This window comes from Belonocnema kinseyi, chromosome 4, assembly GCF_010883055.1.
Source record: "Belonocnema kinseyi isolate 2016_QV_RU_SX_M_011 chromosome 4, B_treatae_v1, whole genome shotgun sequence".
In the NCBI taxonomy this organism is placed as follows: domain Eukaryota; kingdom Metazoa; phylum Arthropoda; class Insecta; order Hymenoptera; family Cynipidae; genus Belonocnema; species Belonocnema kinseyi.
In genome coordinates, this window is record NC_046660.1 from 112,723,554 (window position 1) to 112,744,953 (window position 21,400).

General features: G+C 33.3%; 1 protein-coding gene across 1 annotated transcript in view; it reads right to left on the bottom strand.

Annotated features, from left to right (window-relative positions):
• The window catches only part of LOC117170685 (transcription elongation factor SPT6-like), a 44,513-nt gene that overhangs the window by 14,067 nt on the left and 9,046 nt on the right, over positions 1 to 21,400 (bottom strand). Inside the window, exon 8 of the mRNA XM_033357654.1 lies at positions 17,096 to 20,135. Within this exon, the coding sequence (XP_033213545.1) occupies positions 17,096 to 20,135 (3,040 nt within the window). The remainder of the gene's footprint in view (positions 1 to 17,095; positions 20,136 to 21,400) is intronic.

Below are 21,400 nucleotides of genomic sequence, written 5' to 3' on the forward strand. Positions count from 1 at the left end.
TACAATTCATAATATGCATAAAAATTGAATCATACTAATGCTTATTTCCTTGTTTTTATAATTTTTTATTTTTAATGTTGTTTTTTACGATTAAATAAAAACCACTACGCATCTGCAGAGGGTCTAATACAGGAACCTATATAGGGTATTATATAGGAGCCTATGTTCTCTTTCGTCTTTTCTGTGCTTTATCCAAAAAGTGCATTTTTGCATTTTTTATCTTATGTTTTACGATTAAAAGAACATCTACTCCTCCAATCGAAAAATGATTAATAATAAATTTATGGATCTTTTTAGGCGAACAACTGTTGTCTGGTAATTTAAGCTCATACCTTATGTCGTTTTTTTAAACAAATCGAGGCGTCCTAACGATAGGATGCCAACGCACCCGATCGACTAGATGATACTTAACCAAAAATATAAAAAATAAAAAGCTAACCAAGAAGTAAGAACTAGAAAGTTTTAGATCGCGAAATTGGACAAGATGGAGCTAGAAGTTGGCCAAAACTAGAAGATGCTCGCTCGCTCCATCAAAACATTAAAGTGCTATCTCGAGCGAGTAAAGAATGAAGGTGCCACTTCTCGCTTATAATCTAAACGCGAGAAGTTGCAACCTTCATGCTTTGCTCGCCCGAGATAGAACTTTCATGAATTGATGAAACGAGTGAGCACCTTTTAGTTTTGGCCAACTTCTAGCTCCATCTTGTCCAATTTCGCGATCTAAAACTTTCTAGTTCTTACTTCTTGGTTAGCTTTTTATTTTTTATATTTTTGGTTAAGTATCATCTAGTCGATCGGGTGCGTTGGCATCCTATCGTTAGGACGCCTCGATTTGTTTAAAAAACCGACATAAGGTATGAGTTTAAATTACCAGACAACAGTTGTTCGCCTAAAAAGATCCATAAATTTATTATTAATCATTTTTCGATTGGAGGAGTAGATCTTCTTTTAATCGTAAAACATAAGATAAAAAATGCAAAAATGCACTTTTTGGATAAAGCACAGAAAAGACGAAAGAGAACATAGGCTCCTATATAATACCCTATATAGGTTCCTGTATTAGACCCTATGGTACGATCAAATTTGGAATGTTCCACTTTTCGACCAAATTAAAAAAGTTGTTATCGTAGTCCTGTAGGGCTTTCAAAAAGCTAAGTTTTTCTTCTCCTGGCTTTTTTTCATATCATGCGTTGTTTGGCTTAAAATGTTCATTTCAGTTTTTTTTTATTTTGAAAATGCTCTAACTCTGATAATTTTCTTTTTATAGAAAAAAGTCATGGAGATAAATTGTTTGAGTTTCTGAGTACTATGAACAACCGTACGTAGAATTTTTAAATCTTGAAAAAATGTGGTTTCGAAATTTTTTTGTATGATCAAATTTGGAATTTTCAACTTTTTGACCAAATTGAAAAAGTTGTTATCATAATCTTGTAGGGCTTTCAAAAAGCAATGTTTTTCTTCTCCAGACTTTTTTTCTTACTTATGCCTGGGGAATAGCAGAGATCGAGCCAATCATTACAGCAAAAAACATTGGCCTTTAAGAGATTCATTCAAACCTGGTTCTCATATTATCATCAACCACAGCCTCGTTGATCCAGAAAAAATTTTACTACCACCCCTCCACAAAAAGTTTGGGCTCATGAAGCAATTTGTCAAGGCGTTAGACAAAGATGGACAATGCTATAAGTATATATCCCTTAAATTCCCTAATGTTTCAGACGCTAAATTGAAAGAAGGAGTCTTTGATGAACCACAAGTTCGAATATTGACAAGAGATACTAATTTCGTGAGCCACATGACCAAAATTGAAATGGACGTTTGGGAAAGTTTTAAAGCAGTAAACGCAAATTTCCTCGGTAACAAAAAAAGTCCAGACTACGAGAATATTGTTGCGAAAATGATAAGAAACTACAAAAAGTTAGGCTGCTTGATGAATTTAAAACTTCACTTTCTAGATTCCCATCTGGATAAGTTTCCAGAAAATGTTGATGATTTCAGCGAAGAACAAGGGGAACGTTTTCATCAAGACCTAAAAGTGATGGAACAACGATATCAGGGTAGATGGGACGAGGTCATGATGGCTGATTCTTGCTGGATGTTAAAAAGGGAAACGAATGTAGGTCTTAAACGTAAGCGTAACCCTTTTCATCGTTCCTTCGAAGAAAAAAGGACACGTTATAGCAGGCAGAAAATAGACTGAAGTAGGTCTATAAATCAATTTAATTACGATAAAAAGCAAGATAAAATGTAAACACGAAAGATAGTATAAATATATCCCTTCAGTCTAAGAAAAGCATAGAGAAAAAAATTTTGAATAAAACTCTTATTCATTTGCTTGTTTAATTTACAGTTCTACATTTTAATTGATACAAACATTGTCAGGTTAATTAAAATGGGGTCAATTCTACTTGTAGTTCTAAGTTTCTTCAAATGAGTAATGTGCCTCTAAATTTTTAATCACCTGTAGTACAATGAAATGAATTTTATTGTGTTACAACGGGAACACTTAAGTTAAGTTGTGTTGCGTTAAGCAAAATTTCGTTAGGTTCTGTTAAGTTAGATTCATTTGTAGGTCAAGATCCAGTTAACCTATTAAATATAGCACACATTTAAGACTTAGAACCGTATGCTTACATAGTTACACGCGTGGTTGAATTTCATTCGGCTAGGTTAAGTTAGGTCAGGTTTTGTTAGGTTAGGATAGGTTAAACCTCTATGTAGGTTAAGTCGAAGCTGAATGAAACGGTACCGCAAACACAACGGGACAACACAATGAGTTTAATTGTGTTACGTGAAGCTAGGTTATGTTAGGTCAGGTTTTTTTAGGTTAGGATAAGTTTGACCTCTTTGCAGGTTAAACCCAAGCTGATTCAAACGGTATCGCAAACACAACGGGACAACACAATCACTTTGTGTTTCATGAGGTTAGGCTAGGTTAGACTTATTTCTAGGTTAGGCTCAAGTTGACGCATGAGGTTATGGCTCAACCATGACGTGATGGGTGATTTTTGATACCGAATTTGAATTCAGCGCCCCAAAATCCATAGGAATACGTGTGTCTTGTTACCAGATCCGCACACTTTTTTTGTGTGGCTGTGTTATCAGTGGCGTTGTTTGTCAAGCAAAAGATTAATTTGATAAAAATGCTTGAACATTTCAAAATGTTAGAAACTTTTTATTTAGAGCCTTTTACAACATTATTTTTAATTGTATGATTTTAATGATTGATGGCTCTTTTGCCTTGAAATTAGAATCGCATATTTTAGAAAATATACCTAATATATACACACAAAATACTACCTTAAAGTGTACAGTTATTCAGATAAAATAGAAGAAAACAGTAATATAAGTAAGTGGGACGACGGTCGTGGGGGCTAAAGCGTAGGCTTTCGACCCACACCTTCGGCTTGCGTTTTCGATTCCCGCCTCGCACTCTGGAAGAGTTTTGGTGGCCCATGCGGTGAACACTAGCCTAGCAAGGGAGTTGTTCGTCTCCGGAGAGTCGTGGGACCGGTACCTCTAGAGAAAAAGGTTTTCTCTATAAGTACTTAAGGCTGTTGCTCTTGGTGGTTCGGAACCCACCTTAAACTGTAGGTCCCCCTTCCACCACCAAGTAAGTGTGTGGAGGGTGTGTAAAGGAATAGAGAAGGTGTAAGAAAAATGTTAAACCCTTAGGGGACATATTAGAAGCTTCCATTCCATTCCAGTAATATAAGTACTAAATATTTTAATGTAACATACACGATTGCAAATTCCTAAATATTAAACTGCAATCGGTTCTACAACATAGTCTTAAGTTTGAGAGATATATGACCCATATTTATGCAAGGCCTTTTAAATTTGAACCCCGGAATTACTTGCGGGGAAAACCTAGAAAGCATTCTTCTGGAATTAAGTAAGAACCGTATATATTTTTGCCTGGACAGTATCCATTTCATCGCGGTGTACCTGCTCGTCTTACCCTCTCCTCTCGACTTCTCCTCACGTCCCTGACTGAGCGAGATTCCTGGGCCGGGCTTTGCCAGCAGGGGGCTCCTTTGTCCTGATGAGGCATAAAATGCCATACATAAAAATGCTATAGTTTTGCAATCACCAAATTAAAAATATTATATTCGGAATCTATGTTTTTTGCGATTCCAACGATATGTAACTTGCAATTAAAATATTGAAATTAGATTAAGTTATGGCAGATATTAGTTTGTTTTGACCCTGTCTAGATAGCATTTTGGAATTTTCCGTAGAATAGTTAAAAATGCATCAGTTTATTTGGTAGAAAATTCGCCTGTTGAAAACTTAATAGAATATACGGATTTTTACCCAACTTCCTAGAAGAATGTTATACTTGAAACCAAGTGCTTGAATCTTTAAACCAGAAAGACGAATCCTTAACAAAACAGTAAACAATATAATTTTTTTAGTATACACATACACATATAGACATACACAATCATTTTATAATATTAAAAATGATGGTCGATTCTTGGGCAATCGAACAGAACTAGGGGTAAAAAAGGATTTTGAAAAATAAGGGCCACAGTAGTATATTAAACACAAGGGCAATTTATTCAAAGGAAATTAAACTTCACTTTCCAGGGAATAGAATTAAAATGAATATACTTATTATAGTAGATTATAATATGGAAAATATAAGAGTATTACTTCCACCGGATGAGTATTAAATTGTCAACAGGCGAATTTTCTACCAAATAAACTGATGCATTTTCAACTATTCTACGGACAACTCCATAATGCTATCTAGTCAGGCTCAAAACAAACTAATACCTGCCATAACTTATTCTAATTTCAATATTTTAATTGTAAGTTACATATCGTTGGAATCGTTAAGAAACATAGATTCCGAATATAATGTTTTTCATTTGCTGATTGCAAAACTATAACATTTTTATGTATGGCATTTTATGCCTCATTAAAAGAAAGGGGCCTCCCGCTGGCAAAGCCCGGCATAGCAATCTCGCTCAGTCAGGGACGTGAGGAGAAGTCGAGTGGAGAGGGCAAGACGAGCAGGCACACCGCGATGAAATGGAAATCGCCCCGTCTATCTGGTTGAACCTAATCAATTTTGGAAATTTTCCTCCTTTTATGGTCTATTTCTGTCGTAAGAATACTCGGTATGAATGGCTGCGTAGTTGTGAGCCCAAAATTACGAAAATAGAATTAGCACCTTATTACGGTTAAAACACTGTTTAAAAAAATTAATTGTTTAAGTTTTGTAATTTTACATAAAAAAACATTCATTTTTTTAAAAAAGGCGAATTTTAAACGACAAATAGTTCAATTGATAAACAAACAAGAATGGAATAATTGAATTGACAGTTTAAAAAAATTAATATTTTCAACAACAAAAATAAATTTTCAACAGAATGCATGAATTTTTACCCATTTACCTTGAAGAAGTCAAAAGATAAATTTTCAACCAAAAATGAAATAGCTGAATTTTCAAATAAAAACATTAATTTCCAACAATATAATTGATTTTGTATCCAAAGAGCTAAATATGCAACTGAAATCGTAATGTTTTAACTAAAAAGATTTATTTTTAGTTCAAAAAATTAATTTAAACTTTAAAAGAAACGGGTTTTTTAACTAAGTAGATGAATTCCAACTAAAATGATAAATCTTCAACAACAAAAATCAAGCTTCAACAAACCCCTTTCAACTACTAATGTAAAATTCTTTCATTTTTACCTGTTAACTGTTTCAATGTATACAATTTTAAGTATTCCTTCAAAATTGTTGAATTTCACATTGCAGTTTAAGATTAATTATTTAAATAAGCATTGGTTTTAATGATTTTTTCAACTATAAAATGTTATTATAATACATAAAATTTTTTAATTTATTATCTTCAGTTTTTAGAACAATAATACTTTGATGATAATAATATGAATAATTATACCTAATTATTTTAATATATATTATTTAAATTTCAAATTACTATTAATATGTTTTCTTAACAGATTAGGAGTTTATATAATAATAATTCAAGGATAATTTTCAAATTCAATATACAATTTTAAAGTATAAGTTTCTGTTAAAAAAAAATTAAGAGAAAATGTTCTCAGCAAGTATGCATCGCTGGAAACAAACTTTTTGAAAAATCATTTTCGAAGCAATGTTTTTTGGCTTCTGACATTGGTTTTATTAAAAAAGGGTTAAGTGCATATTTCACTTAATTTTTATGTACAGAAAGTTTTCTTTTGATTTTGATTGAAAAATTAAATACGTATATTTAATATCATATATACATACATATATACGTACATATACATATATAATAATAATTACATAATTTTCATACATTTCTTTTAATGTTTAACAAAGTTCTGTTTGTTCACACAATTTTCATTTGCTCAAGCAGTTATTTTTCGATAACTATTGAATAGAACATATAATATAATTAATTACGATTTCAAAAGTATTTTTGGAAAAGTAATTATTTAAACGAATTATATTTGTTTAAACAATTAAAAAGTGGTAAATTTTTTCTTTCTATACGCTATAAAGTCAGAAACATAATGCTATGTGTTCTATTTTATTGCAATTCTTTTAGTTACCGAAAAAAACTGCTTTATCAAATAAATATTGTTTAAAGAAAAAAATTTATTAAACAATAAAATAAATGTGTCAAAATTATATAATTATTGCACAGAAAGTAGCATATGATACCAATTTGAATAAAATTGGAAGTCTCTGGCTCAATTGAAAAAATTTTGAAAATAAACAATAATTAATTCTTCAAATAATTACGTAATATTTTTAGACAAATTTAATGCTCCAAACAATGACAAAATATTGCATTTCAATGAGAAAATAAGGTCATTTTTTAATTTCTAGGGAATAAATGATTTTTTAAATAATTTACATTTATTTAAACAATTGAAAAATGTTTTAAAAGTCATAATAAATATTAAAATTGTATATTAATGATTATTTCTTTGAAAACGACGACGGGAATTGCTGAAAAATAACAATAAACATATCTGCGACCTCAAAGTCAAATTAGAAACTGGTTCAAAAATTTCAAAATTGGAAAATGTTAAGTTGAAATTTATTTAAAATAAATAATTTTTAATGTGAAGCAATTAAAATTCGAGAATTTGCAAACGAAAACTAAATTGAATGTTTCAATGTTTGTAAATGTTTTAATTCAGTATTGAATATGAAAATTCAGAGATCTAAAACTGTAAACATCAAAAACTTCGAATTTTTATTTTACACAATGCAATTTTAAACTTTTTAATTTCAACCAGTTCATTAAAAATAAGGGCCGCATTTTGGGGCGTGCAAGCCGTGCGGTTACACAGAGCGCCATAGTTGAGGGAGAGGGAGCATGCGAGTTTACTCCCTGCTTTCCTCGACCTGTGTTTTCAGGTTTCTGGAAAGGTGACAACTTGGTACCTGTTTGACCAAGTCTAGTCTCAAGATCAGTAATAGCTTTTTCACTTATCCGTTCAAAGATCTGAACTAAGATTGTCTTTCGATGATCATTTCTTACGATACTTTTTAAATTTATAATAATTATTAATCATTCAAACAATTTTCATAAACATATTGAGAGGTGAGGTATTTTTCAATTAGTAAACACAATTTGCTTACGAAGTTAACTATGATTGTCTTTGCGATGACTCTTTCCTAAGGTATTTGTTAAATCTACAAGAATGGTTAATTATTTAAAGAACTTTCATAACAACTTCAGAATTTGGCTATTTTTCAAAGGAATAGGGTCAGTTTTTTACAAATTTAATTAAGAACGTCTTTCCGATTAATTATAATAATCGCATTTTCAAGATTTATTATTTAAACTACTTTCATGAGCAAATTAAGATTTTGGGCATTTTTTGAAGAATAGGCCTAATTTGTTTACGGAATCAACAAAGAATATATTTCTAATCACATTTTCCTACGACACCTTGCATATTTACAATAATGATTTATTATACAAATACATTTCATAAACAAATTCAGAACTTAACTTTTTTTTAGATTTTCAACCATTCGAACATTTTAAACAAATTAATTTTTATAAGAAAATGTATGCACTATATATTTAATAAGAATTAAAAAAGAAATTAAAACTCTATAATGGCAAAAACTTTCATTTTCATTAGCTTCAGTAAGTATCTATTTTTATTAATTTCTTAAAGTAATTTCATAATCTCTTCAGTTAAATATTTTTCTTTATCAAGATTTTCTGTAGTATATTTTTTCTTGCAATACTTTTCTCCATATATTTTACTGTGATTAATCAGTCGAACATATAACCAGTATTATTATCACTTATTGTAATATGATTTTTACATTCTCATCAAAGAAGGTATTAGATTTGTGTAAAATTTCCCCCCCCCCCCCCCCGCTTTTTTCAAATGTCCACGTTTTGAGACCCCCTGAATCCGAAAAACAGGTTTTTACGAATGTGTCACTATAACGAGAGAACAGAGCCACTAGATAACCCTCGTGGATTAGATCCTATGCAGATTCATATATGCATATGATTCTAAACGAATACATGTACATGAACCCACACCTTAATTCACTATGTGAAGACACTAACACAGGATCATTCAAAGTTTAGCTTACATAGAGGTTCGTTTGCAGGGTCATGTACACTTTGCTTTGCCAAATTCCTGCACAGGAACCGTCAAGATGACCTGTACAGGTTCATGTGCAGTTTCGCATACAGGAATTTTAAGTTGAAGACTTAGGTATGAGATCCCAGGGGCAAATCGCAAGAGAGGGTATCACTGAGTAATTGATTCTCAGTTGTTTCATTATATGCAGTTGATAGTTTAAGATATCAATGTTGTTCATTAGCTCTATTCCCAAAATTTCGGGAGCATAAGAATTAAAGTGACGAGGACGTTTTAACGCGAAAAAAACAACTAAAAACGCCGCGACACGACACAAAAGACGCAGCGTAGTAAAGTGCTCGAAAGTAACGGGATATGTACAAAATGACGGTGAAATGTACAAAGAAGTATAATCAGTGATATGAAGTGATGATTCAGACTTTAAGATTGATGTATGCTTGATTAAGAGAAGCGACACCAACCCACCACTCTAGCCACGAAATAAGACTAAGACGGTGCAAAGGAAGAAAACATGAAGACAAGGTAAAGTGGAATGTCGGATATGCGAAGTACAGTTTCTAGGGCGAAATGATAAAGTAACGAAACCAAGTCGAAAGGAAAAGAAAAAAAGCGAACCACGTCAACAAGCAAAGTTGTGGTGGCTGTGGAAAATGGGACGCGAGAAGCAGGACGTAGAGTTACTACCTGCTGGCTAGTGGAAACACTCCACCCATCCCAATACCCTCGCTTGCCATCCTAATGAAAAAGGAGAGCAATGGTGAAGATGAAGGAAGAAATTATAAAAAAGGGAGCAACGCAGAAAGAGAGGAAAGCAGCGAAGAACGAAGTAACCGAGTTTGACACAGTGGTAGCAGTCGATGTAAGGATCTTCATCCGGATTCTCAGCCAGGTCAAGATGATTCGCGGAAAAGGGTAAAACGACAGGGTAACCGCAAAGGCGATGAAAGTGTTGCTGATCCTGGAGGAAGAAATCTGCTGAGTGTGGAAAGACACCAAATTAAAGGATCAATTGGATATTGGTAGCAATATTCATTTGATGCGTTATGGCAGGGTGTGATCCGTAACTGAAGATAAAATGATAACAGACAGTATTTTTAATCAGAAGGCAGAAGATTAGGAAGATCAACGAAGTAGCAGTGCAGTAGTTTGCTGAAGTTGGCGTAAAATTGACAGAATTAACAATTTGAAAGAAGTCTTTTCTGTGGTATAGCATGAAATGGTATTAAGGATGTACACTACGTAAATCAATCTCTAAAGTGGCCGATCTGTAAAATGATTTATAAAATCGACAAAAAAAGATCTATTATTAAGTTCTGTAAATCTTGATGGAGGCTTCCAAGCACACTTCAGAAAAAAATAATTCAGGTTAAAATTGTTTATTCCACAGCAGTTATTTAAATGCTTAGTTTTTCCTTTATCTTGAGGGAAAAGTTACAATTTTTATTTAATCCTAATGATCAAGGCCTCATTTTATTCTTTGATGGATTCTCCCTAATTCTATTTGGGTGGTGTTAATTAAAATTTAAACTATGATTGTTTACAACAATAATAACTGTATGATTTCTTAATTAATTTTTGTTAAAATAAAATCAACCCAAATGGAAATTTAGAGAATACTTCGAAGAATAAAATGAGACCCCTTGATTATTAGGATTAAATAACAATTGTAACTTTTCCCTAAAGAGAAAGCAAAAAATAAACCTTTAAATAACTAGTGTTAAATCAACAATTTTAACCTGAATTATTTTTTTTCTGATGTGTGCTTAGAAGCCTCCGTCAAGATTTATACAAATTAATAATAGATCTTTTTTGTTGATTTTATAAATCATTTTAAAGATAGGCAAATTTTGAGATTGATTGTATGTAGTGTACATCCTTAAGTTATTTGATGTTTTACGTTGAGATAATAAAATTAGAGATTGTTTAATTCGATTGTGTCGAAGCTAAAATCGATGATCTAACCGACTAAAAGTGCAAAGAAGTAAATTTTAGAAATATTGATCAAGTTCTTTGGAAAAATAGCATATTAAGTTGTGATTTTTCAAGACTTTTAGTAAGTTAAGATGTAATTGTTTATTTTTACGAAAGTGTCGAAGATTTCCAGTAAAGACGAAAAAGCAGACGTAAAAAATCATTTTGATGCCGGAAATAACTTATAGACGAGCAAAGCTTTAAATTTTATTTGATAGGGAAGACGTAAATTACAAAGGTGTAGAAGACAGTAAATAAGTTCGCAAATACATAGCAAAGGTGAGTGACGAAACGGAGACAAGAAGTTAAAATTTGATAAAGCAATTGAATGATGACACGTAACGGAAAGTCCTTTAACGACAATGAGAAATGATAGTTGACTTTCGACTTTTTAAAGATTATGATTTCAGAATTATGGAATGGTTATGGATGATTTATGAGTATAATGCAAATATAATGAATAGTAGGATAGTATTTTTAATAGAGTAGGAGTGATTAAATTGTAGTAGATATAAGAACTCTAAGAACATTTTATAGTGTGCAATCAAAAAGTTTCAAGCAAAAATCCGAGGTTCTGTAATAGAAACATCGTTATTACTTCCCCGCAGACTCAACTTATATTTCTCGACAATATTTACATAGGTCTAGACAAAGGCTGCTGTTGACAAAAAGAAATGAATGAACCTTCAAGATATGTGGATTCCTCCCCTTCTGCCCTTTCTCGACGCTGCGGTTATTAGTAGCTTACGTTTCAGTTGTGCTTTCGCCTAGATATGTAGACATTATGTGGTCCTGTGTGTCATTGGTGATTAATATTCATTGAAAACTCATAGGTCCACGGTAGAGTCACACTTTTATGTTTCTGTTTCAATTTTTCTCAAGGTATTTCAAACGTAAGATGTCATATACAAACAATCTTCAGCTTGATGCAAATACCCCAAAATATAGAACATGGATGTTCCAGAAAAATTTTACGTCCCGATTATCCCTCATTTCAGCAGTAAGTGACAAATTCTTTCCATACTTCAATCCTTTCAATACCAATACTTTTATATACTTGTGTAAGTTAGATAATAAAAACTTTTTTATTTATTTCATGAGATATAATTATATGTAACGGTCGTTGAGACCTCAGATCCACGTTACTACAAAAATGAAATCACGCCCATGTTTAAATGTTAAGAATTTTTTGAATTTGCAGATTCATTATTAAGATATGAAGAAATTACGTAAGAAAAGACTCTACTTCGACCAATGTAGTTTACTTTATCGAATTAAGCTTTTAAAACAGTCAAAATAATTCACAGTAGTAAATAAATCATGTAGTAACAGTAAAATGGTCGGTATAACTTGGTAGATCACCTTCAGGCGCACCAGAAACAACAATCTGCACCCATTTTCACTGAGGCAATTGCCCTTAAATGCAAAAAAAAATTCATTGTAAAAATGTTTAATCTTTTTAAGGATGCAGGCAATCCGCTGACACGAGCTCTGCTAAAAAATTTACTGAATTTTGGGAGATGATTCAACATCCACTATCAAAAGGGCTTAAACGCTATTTATATGGTTATATAGACTATTATAAATGGGTCATTCCATTTCAGATTTACCACTTAAATTTAAATTCACTCAAAGTTATATTTTTCTTGATTTTAACACAAAAATAGAAGACACGCATTTTTTCTTTTCATTATGATATGTGAAATTCACAAGTTATCATTATTTGAACTTTCAGAATCTAATAAGATCACTTTTTTGAAATGCTCAAAAGTAACAATTATTTATTCATTAGAATCTGGATGTTTTATAATGAAGTTCATAATTGTCCATACTTTGACTGTGTAATATGCGAAAAATATTAATTATTTATTTATCCGGGAAACATGCAAAAATTTTAAACAAATTGCATTTACAAGAAAAAGGTATCTCCGAAATGAAATTTTTTCCTATGTAATTTTGCAATATACTTCAGACAGTATATTACGAAAATTTCAGAGTGGACCGTCAATAAGTTTTTGAGATACGACAAATAATGTAGAGCCGTGCTACTTCGACCGATACACGTGCGACCTTGTTCTCAGATTGTGTCTAGCGAAGGCGAAGATCTTGCTTGTTGACACCACGACCAAAACAAAACACGATGTTTTGCACATTTGCCATTTTTCTTGAATGCGTCGATTTCTTACAATCGGCAGTTCAGTTTCACTCACGCATTGTTTCATTTTGCATTTTTTGTTAATGTCGGTGGTAAAATTCAAAACCCAAGGTTGTAATCCCTTCAATAAAAAAACGCACTCTTTAAAAAGTCAAAGGACGAATTTACGCCCCCCGTCAAAATTGATCTTAAAGAAATTACAATTTTTAATATCAAGCGATATTTTGTGTGCACCGTGTAGAAAAAAATCGGAAATCAGTGCGTTAGAGAAACGAGTGAGTACTTGCTTTATTAGTTGGTCAAATTTTCTCCAAATCGCATTATTATTTTTTTATGTATGTGATTAATTTATACAGACACAATAAAAACGTCAAATGACTTCAACTCTAACCCTGAGAATTCAAGTGACTCTGACTCTGACATCTCAGATGACATTTTTTCGCTTTCCAATTCTGAATCCAAAGTAAGTTCATGTTTTGGAAATTTTTCATTAATTATCAATGTTTTTTACATTTAAATATTTGTGTCATGTTTACTCATTGTAGGATGAATATGAACATAGTCCTCAGTTTATTTCTGAATCGAAAGCAAAGTTTCAGGACCGAAATAAAAGCCAGCAAGAGAAAATTCAAATATTCACAGTTTTGGGAACAAAATGGTCTGTGTGTAAGACAGCTAAATTAATGAATACTTTGCGTTACTTCATACGCAAAGCTCGAGAGTTTACACTGAGAGAGGGGATTTTTTCAACACCTCCCAACAGAGCTGGTTAGCAGTAGTTCGAATTTTGAAGTCATTTATCATTAATTAATTTTAATAGTTGTTAGCTGCATAAACATTTAACGTAAGCCATGTTGAAAATTTTTTTAATTCAAATTTATCGGTTTATTTAAATGCAGGTAAAGTTATTTCCGCCGAAACAGAAACTAAAATTAAAGAGTTTTATGAATACGACGATGTTAGTTCTCCAATGCCTGGGCAAAAAGATACAAAATCGGTGAACATAAATGAGAAATCCGTTGTTTTTCAAAAACGTTTAATATTGGGAAACTTGAAAGAAATATACTTGAAATTCTTCAAGGAAAATACTAATATGAAAGTTGGCTTGAGTAAATTTTGCTCGCTCAGGCCACAGCATTTTATTTTGGCTGGTTCAGGTGGAACAGATATTGTTTGCGTTTGTCCCATCCATGAAAATATGAAGCTAATGGCATCAGATAAACAGCGTAGAAAAAGTTATTTGATAAAATTCAATATTATTTAACGCAATTATTGAGTTAAGTTAAATGATCGTAAAACAAATTATGAATGGGCAAAGAATGACGGGTGTTTTTCTAATATATCGGTGATTTACAAAAATGAACGAGATTATGAAGATTTGAAAATTGCGTAACAGTAAAGGGGACAAAAAAGTTACATTACACCGAACCCGTGCAAAATCACCAATTAAAAGTGAAAATTTACTCTTCTTGTCATAATTTTGAATATGTTAGCTTTTCAAAAAATGTATCAAAACGAGCTTTGAAACGAAAAACGAAATAGATAAGGAAATTCGTATCTAACGATTTTACTGTGCTGTATAGAAATGTTTTCCTTCACAATACTACAGCTTATACGAATTATTGTTCTTTTGACAATAATAAAAACATTGTTTATGCATATAACGAATTTGGTAAATATAATTTATTTAACAGAATTTGAAACAAACTATAGCTGACTCTCATTCAAAGTTGATTGACTGGAAGCCTTTGGGAAAATATCCAGGGTTACGTAAGTTAACGAACTCGACTTTGCATGCTCGTGGTAGATTGGGTAAGACGATACATTATTTATTATATCTCAAAAACTTATTGACGGTCCACTCTGAAACTTTCGTGAGATACTCTCTGAAGTATATTGCAAAATTACATAGGAAAAAATTTCATTTCGGAAATACCTTTTTCTTGTAAATGCAATTTGTTCAACATTTTTGCATGTTTCCCGGATAAATGAATAATTAATATTTTTCGCATATTACACAGTCAAAGTATGAACAATTATAAACTTCATTATAAAACATCCAGATTCTAATGAATAAATAATTGTTACTTTTGAGCATTTCAAAAAAGTGATCTTCATTAGATTCTGAAAGTTCAAATAATGATAACTTGTGAATTTCCCATATCATATTGAAAATAAAAAATAAGTCTCTTCTATTTTTGTGTTAAAATCAAGAAAAATATAACTTTGAGTGAATTTAAATTTTAGTGGTAAATCTGACATATGTATTTATGTATTTATTTATTTATTCCATATGTATTTATTTATATGTATTTCTTTCATTTTGAGCAGCCTCTTTCAACTTTGTTGACTGGCCCTTTTTTAATTTATAACCTTTATAAGTTATACGATAATTTTTTGCTATTCATGTCTTAATTACACGCAACTCTTGATATAAGTACGGTTTCGAACATGGTCTTCAACATAACTCGAGGGAATCCAAACACAAAAAGTCAGGGAAGTGTGAACCATTCCCAATTGCAACACATATTGCGCAAAATATGAGCATGAGTACCCGCGAACTGCCGCCTTGATGGATAAACTACTGTTAGTTACACATAACTGAGCACAGCTTCTCTTTCGGTCCCACGGTCCCCGCATCACCAAAATCCAGAGGACTTAAATTCTAGGAACGACGTAAAATAAGGGTACTTACATTAAGAGTGGAATGTATATTATTGAAATGTACTAAAATTAATGATTTTCGTCATTAATGATTTCAGTTTTCAAATGTAAAAGGCCCTCAATGTACCAAAACATGTTTCAGATTTAATAACATAGGGCGCTATGAAAGTTTTGCAATACGCGCAGAAGTTAACAAGTCCCACGGAAAAATGCAGATACTGTATTTCTTCATTAGAGCGGCAGTATTGTGATGAAATGTCTTCAGCTTTAAAGGAGAGATGCCAACATCGGGTTCGAAAGAAGAAAGTATCGACAAATAGTTTGGCTTATTCCAGCTAGTGAAAGCAGTAACACCAGAAAATATCACAAAGGTAAAAAACTGCTGGTAAGAAGCAAACGTAGACTGGAGACGTTACAGACCAGCTACATCGTAGAGTGGGGTCCGCCTCCTTTCAAAATGATGATACTTCAAACGATAATTGAGATTTGTGAAACTTGGTTCCTTAGTCAAAACAAGGGATATTAGGTTTTTTTTTCTTGAAGCCGCGGATGGTTCTACTGGATCATCCTTCCCAGAGTCAAGAGCTTCCCATCTGTCAATTTGGCTTTGTTTTACAAAGTGAAAAAATATCTTAAGTGCTTACGATATTTCAGCGATAGTTCTAGCCACATAGACATAAGGCAGCGTGTGGCTAAGTGGATCTACAGCAAAACTTTAGTAATGGCTTATGTATGATACAATTTAAATGTGGCATACGACCTTCAAAAAGTTGCAATCTTTGGAATCTTCAATTAAATTGCTTCATAGGTTAGATATCGTTTTTTCAATTCTTGGTTCTTCCAGAATATACATGATTGAATTTACTAGCATAAAAAAATAAGTTATGCAAAAATGCATCTCACAGTAGAGGAATCTGGCACTTTACGCACACTTTACAGACACGTAAAAGCAGTTTACGCCGAAAATAGCATTCGTCACACGTGCGAGAAACTATTCCACTATTATGAAGCATATAGCACTCGTGAACTACTCTATTTCTCGTACTTGTTACAGAATATATTATTTTAAGATCTGTTTTATATTGTCGAGGATCCAGTTTGAATATTAGGATTATATTGTCTGCAATCCTATAGGATTTTCAACCAAGTATGTTCTAAACAAAATAGATTCTGAAAAATATATGTCGGTTTCGTGAGAAATATATCTTGATAAGATATAATAAATGCTCCGAAATTCACTGAAAGTCCTAAAATGCTGAACATTCGTGTAGATATGTAAAACTACACAATGGAAAACTTTCTACACTGTTATTTAGAATTATGGGACTACCTTATTATTATGAGTTTAATAATTTAAGTAATTTTTACAATAAACATAACATTTATTTCCAACAACAGTGGTAAATCTAAATCAAATCTGCACTAAGTAGCATCACTGCAAAGGCGTTATGTCGATTTTTTCAATAAAAATTTCATTCAATTTCTAACCAATATATTTTGGCACAGAAAATACATAATAATATTCTTTTGAACTTGTTTAATGAAAAATTGTAATAACATTCGCGTTATTATGGAAAAATGTCTTGTGTTTATTGTCAAAATTAGTAATATTCGATAGTTGATGAAAAATAGGCTGTACCATAATTCTTATCAATATAAAGTGAAAACCCATAATTTTCATGATTTATTTTCTTACCTCTAGCGTAGGGATTGTCATCGAAAGGATCTCTTGATGCGCCTTTAGGATCTCTGGATGATCCACGAGTAAAATGGTTGTCATCAAAACTGTCTCTTGATGAAGATGGTTCGTCATACCAGCTATCGTCCGATTTATCCCCATCTTTTTTCCCCTTGCCAAATTTCTTTTTCTTCGAGTATGTTGGAAACGTTAATCCATAACCCACTCCATTGTCATAAACCTTCTTAGGCTTTCTAGTTTTCGTGAAATATGTATCATCAAACACTTTAGCCTCTATTTGCTGATTCCACGTTAATGAAGAGTTATTCACACCATTTTCCGTTTGTTGTGGTTTGCTAACCTCAGCGCCTTGATTACTTTGACCTTGCAAAGATGCTGGATGTAAAAATGCCGTTTGGGGGCTTTGACTGGGATTCGTAGTCTGGTTCGAAGTTTGACCAGACGGTGAATATGGATTATTTGCATAAGTATTATGCCCATTATATCCTGAAACTGGGGCCTGAGACTGGAAAGGTATCTTACTCCGATCATGTATATTTTGAGATTTTTGAATCGATTCATGAGGCGTGTCACCTGAAGTCGGTGTAGACTGATGGGGTATCCTTGTAGTTCCTTTCACAGCTGTGGACGCCGCATTAGGAGGAGGAATCGGTTCTTTAAAATGTTCCTTGAACCACCGAATCAAATCATTCAGTCTTACAAAGACTTGCGTTCTAAATTTAAACCCCTCCGGGATGACAGAAAAGTACTCGTGCCTACATAGATTTCGTGGCAAGTGGGAAAGTAAGAAATTTCCTGGATAGGTTCTAGACGCAGATATAAGGTACGGAATGCTACTAGGATTTTCCCTCTTTTGTGCTTTAAGAATCTCCTCAGCCTTCTCCTTGACGCCTCCTACACTGGGTTTAAAATATTTGAAATTCAAGATTTCGGTGACAAAGGCAGCCATGGGATTTATGTGCTTTCCTACAATTTTATCAAGATCTTCAAATTCCTCGTTGCCGATTCTTAGTTTTGCCCCTAAGGTGAAGTCACTTGCTTTTCCCTCCTCTATAACGTCAATATGTTGAATGACGTCTTCTGCAAGCTTCCAAGTTACTGTTAAGTGATTCGGACCTTTGCTACTTGGCCTCACTATCACTGTTCCTTGTTTCTTATCTTTCATCAACCTTTCAGCTTCGGCGAAGTCTATATTACGAAAGGATGGATGACCAATAATTTGTTTTAAATACGCTTGCCTTATCGTCACTCTCTTTACCTCCTCATCCTGCCTCTTTTCTCTTTCCTCTCCATCCTTATCATAGAAAGCATCTTTAGGTGGCCTCCATTCGTTATCTTTATCAGCAAGATCTTTACTTCTACTGGTGCATTCAACGCCAAATTTTTCCACATCGATTTTGGTAATTCGGCAATGAATAGGTTGATTAATGCAAACTCTTTCTCTCGGGTTAACTACGTGCTTATCTGACAGATTTTTTATATGAATGTAACCAGACACCCCATTATCCAATCGTAATTTTACTCCCATCGCCTTTCCTGGACATATCGCCTCGATGTGAATCCACACTTCCGAAAGTTCGAGAAAATCGTTTTTGAAACAGAAAGGACATTGCCAATGACCTGTTTCATCATTCCGTACCGGTTTTACAGTATCCATTTGATCACCTTGAGGTTTTCTGTGACTTATTCCTACTACCTTAGCTACAATTAATTTTCCTGCATGAAAAGAATCCGGAGTCTCTTTGGTCAGCATGTAGAAGAGTTTCTCGGAATTAGGTGACCTGTAGACTTCTCTAAAGTCCATATACATGCAGCTTAGCTCCGCCCTGATATCGTACAAAGTGATTCTCTTATCACCAAATCCTTGTTTCTTCAAGTTTTCAGCAAAGGTATCTAGATCCAGATCTTTCAACTTTTGAGGCGCTGCGCAAATTTCTTCCAAAGCTTTAGTAGCATTCTCACTTTCATCCTCCTCATACTCTAAAGCGTCTACTGCCATCTTTCTCGCCCATTCGTAATTTTCTGGATGAATCCTGGAACCGTCCAATTCTTCCACGTAAGCGTCACCAGTGTCTTTTAAAGTGCATGTATCTATTTTAATGAATCCGGCGCAGTTTATGAATACTTTCGGCCCCAGGTTGCAAATGGTTACCAATTGCGCTCTATTTTCCAACTTTTGATCGACCTGCTTTTTTAATACTTTAATCAGAGCTTGTGCTTTTCTCGGTCCTAAGCCACAGACGAATCGCAAAAGATTTCCAGAGTATGATCGCTGAGCTGCTTTGTTCACATTCACACCAACCTGATTTACTCGATTTATGAATTCTGTGTAAATATTTTCCAGTAACTCATCCTCTGGGAGTTGATCTTGAAGTGGGTGGTACCTTAAACTCAGTATTTCGTGAGAAGAAGTAGAAAGCTGAGAAAATTCCATTAGAGGGTCCTGTAATCTACGACAAATAGATATTGCCTGTCGAAGCTCGGGACAATGTTCTCGAAATTCAGAGACGCCTTTTTTACTTTTGGCATAAATTTTGGCAAGATCATTATCACAGATTTCCACTTGGATCGATGGGAATCGTTCCTCTACGATGAGGCCTGCGATAATTTCTCGAATTTCGAGTTGAATCATCAAAGCATCTCGAGATTCTCCACCAACAGCAACCACATGTGGTTTTCGCGATGCTATTAAATTTCGAATTGCTAAAAGGTCTGCTTCCTTCATGAATTTATCACCTTCCCTCAAGCTATTTCTGCGTTTCAATAAATTGAGAAGCTTTAGAACTTCACTACAAGTTCCGTTTGATTCAACAATGCACGCCCAAGAAGGTTGAGATTCATCGGCAACGTAGGCTATACCCATTACTCGGATGCCGTTGCTCGTGTTCCATCCCACTTCTTCTCTACGAGGAAACTGGCAAGTGTAGGGAGCAATTTTTAACCAGTCGTGCATTTTTCGACAGCTGGCACGCATAACGCAATCTTTAGATTCGAGGAGTAAATTAGCTCTAAGTTCTTTTTTTATGTCTGGAATCACCTGAAAAATCGAATTCGATTACAATTTTTTTAATGTGAATACTTTGGATTAATCGAACTTGAATAACAAAATTAAATTTCAGCATGAAGCACTGTCAAAACGGGTAATCTGAGACAAGGACGGTACATTCGGACCCTCCTGAATCAATACCCTGGCAGACCGAAGGAACCGAATGGAGCCTCTACAAAGTACCCGTAAAGACCCTATTGGGTCCCCATTCGGTTCCTATTTAAAAAACTCAAAAAAACAGCAAGATCCACTTTTAAACTATTGATATTCGGATTCTACGTTAAATTTTCTATTGGAAACTCACGGAGTAATCGCAATACTTTTTTTGCAGCGGTAAAAAGTCAAAATGATATATAAGATCTATAACCGATGATGCGTTTGAAGTGTAGCAGTCAACAGGCGTTATACGTCTTATATATTTTTTAAAAATTTTACCGTTGTAAAAAAAACTATTGCGTTTATTCCGTGACCTACTATAGGGAATTTTAACGTGGAATCCGAATTTCACTTATTTAAAGGTTGAATTTGCTGCTTTTTTTTGTTTGAGTTTTTTAAAAAGGAACCGAATGGGGACCCAATGCAGTCTTTACGGGTACTTTGTAGAGGCTCCATTCGGTTCCTTCGGTACGTCAGGGTAGTTTAAATAACTCAAAACGGTTTCTAGTAGAATATGGAAAAGGGTGCCTTAAGTTTTGGAACTGAAATAAGTTATTCTGAGAGAATGTAACATATCAGTGCAACATATCCAATAGGAAAATCTGAAATGCCAGAAAAAATCCAAACCCCCTTTTAAGCACACCGCGTAAAGTCGTGGAAAAGGTTAAAAAAAAACCGAATTTTCAAAATTCATAAAACCTGCACAATCATCCATACTGATCATAAGTATGGTGCAACAATAGTTTTCCATATTCATCATACATGAAGAAGAGTTTCATAAGCTACAGGATTCGAGTCATACCAAACCGTGAAAAATGAAAATTCCTGATTTTTCCATATTTTAACCACTAATATACAAAAGAGAAAAATATAAAATAGCAAATTTTATTTTTTATCGCAATTCTACAAGCTAAGAACTTTAATTTGTGACATCCTTAGGAACATCGGACCAAAAGATAAAGCTTCTAGCAAAGGGGTTTAAAAGTCCATATTTCAACATTTTTCTTAAGTTGTTAATCACTGATAAAAAGGAAAATATAATAGAGAAGCGGATGAAAATATTCTTTCACAATGCTCCGCCTAAAAGTTTGACTTAGAGG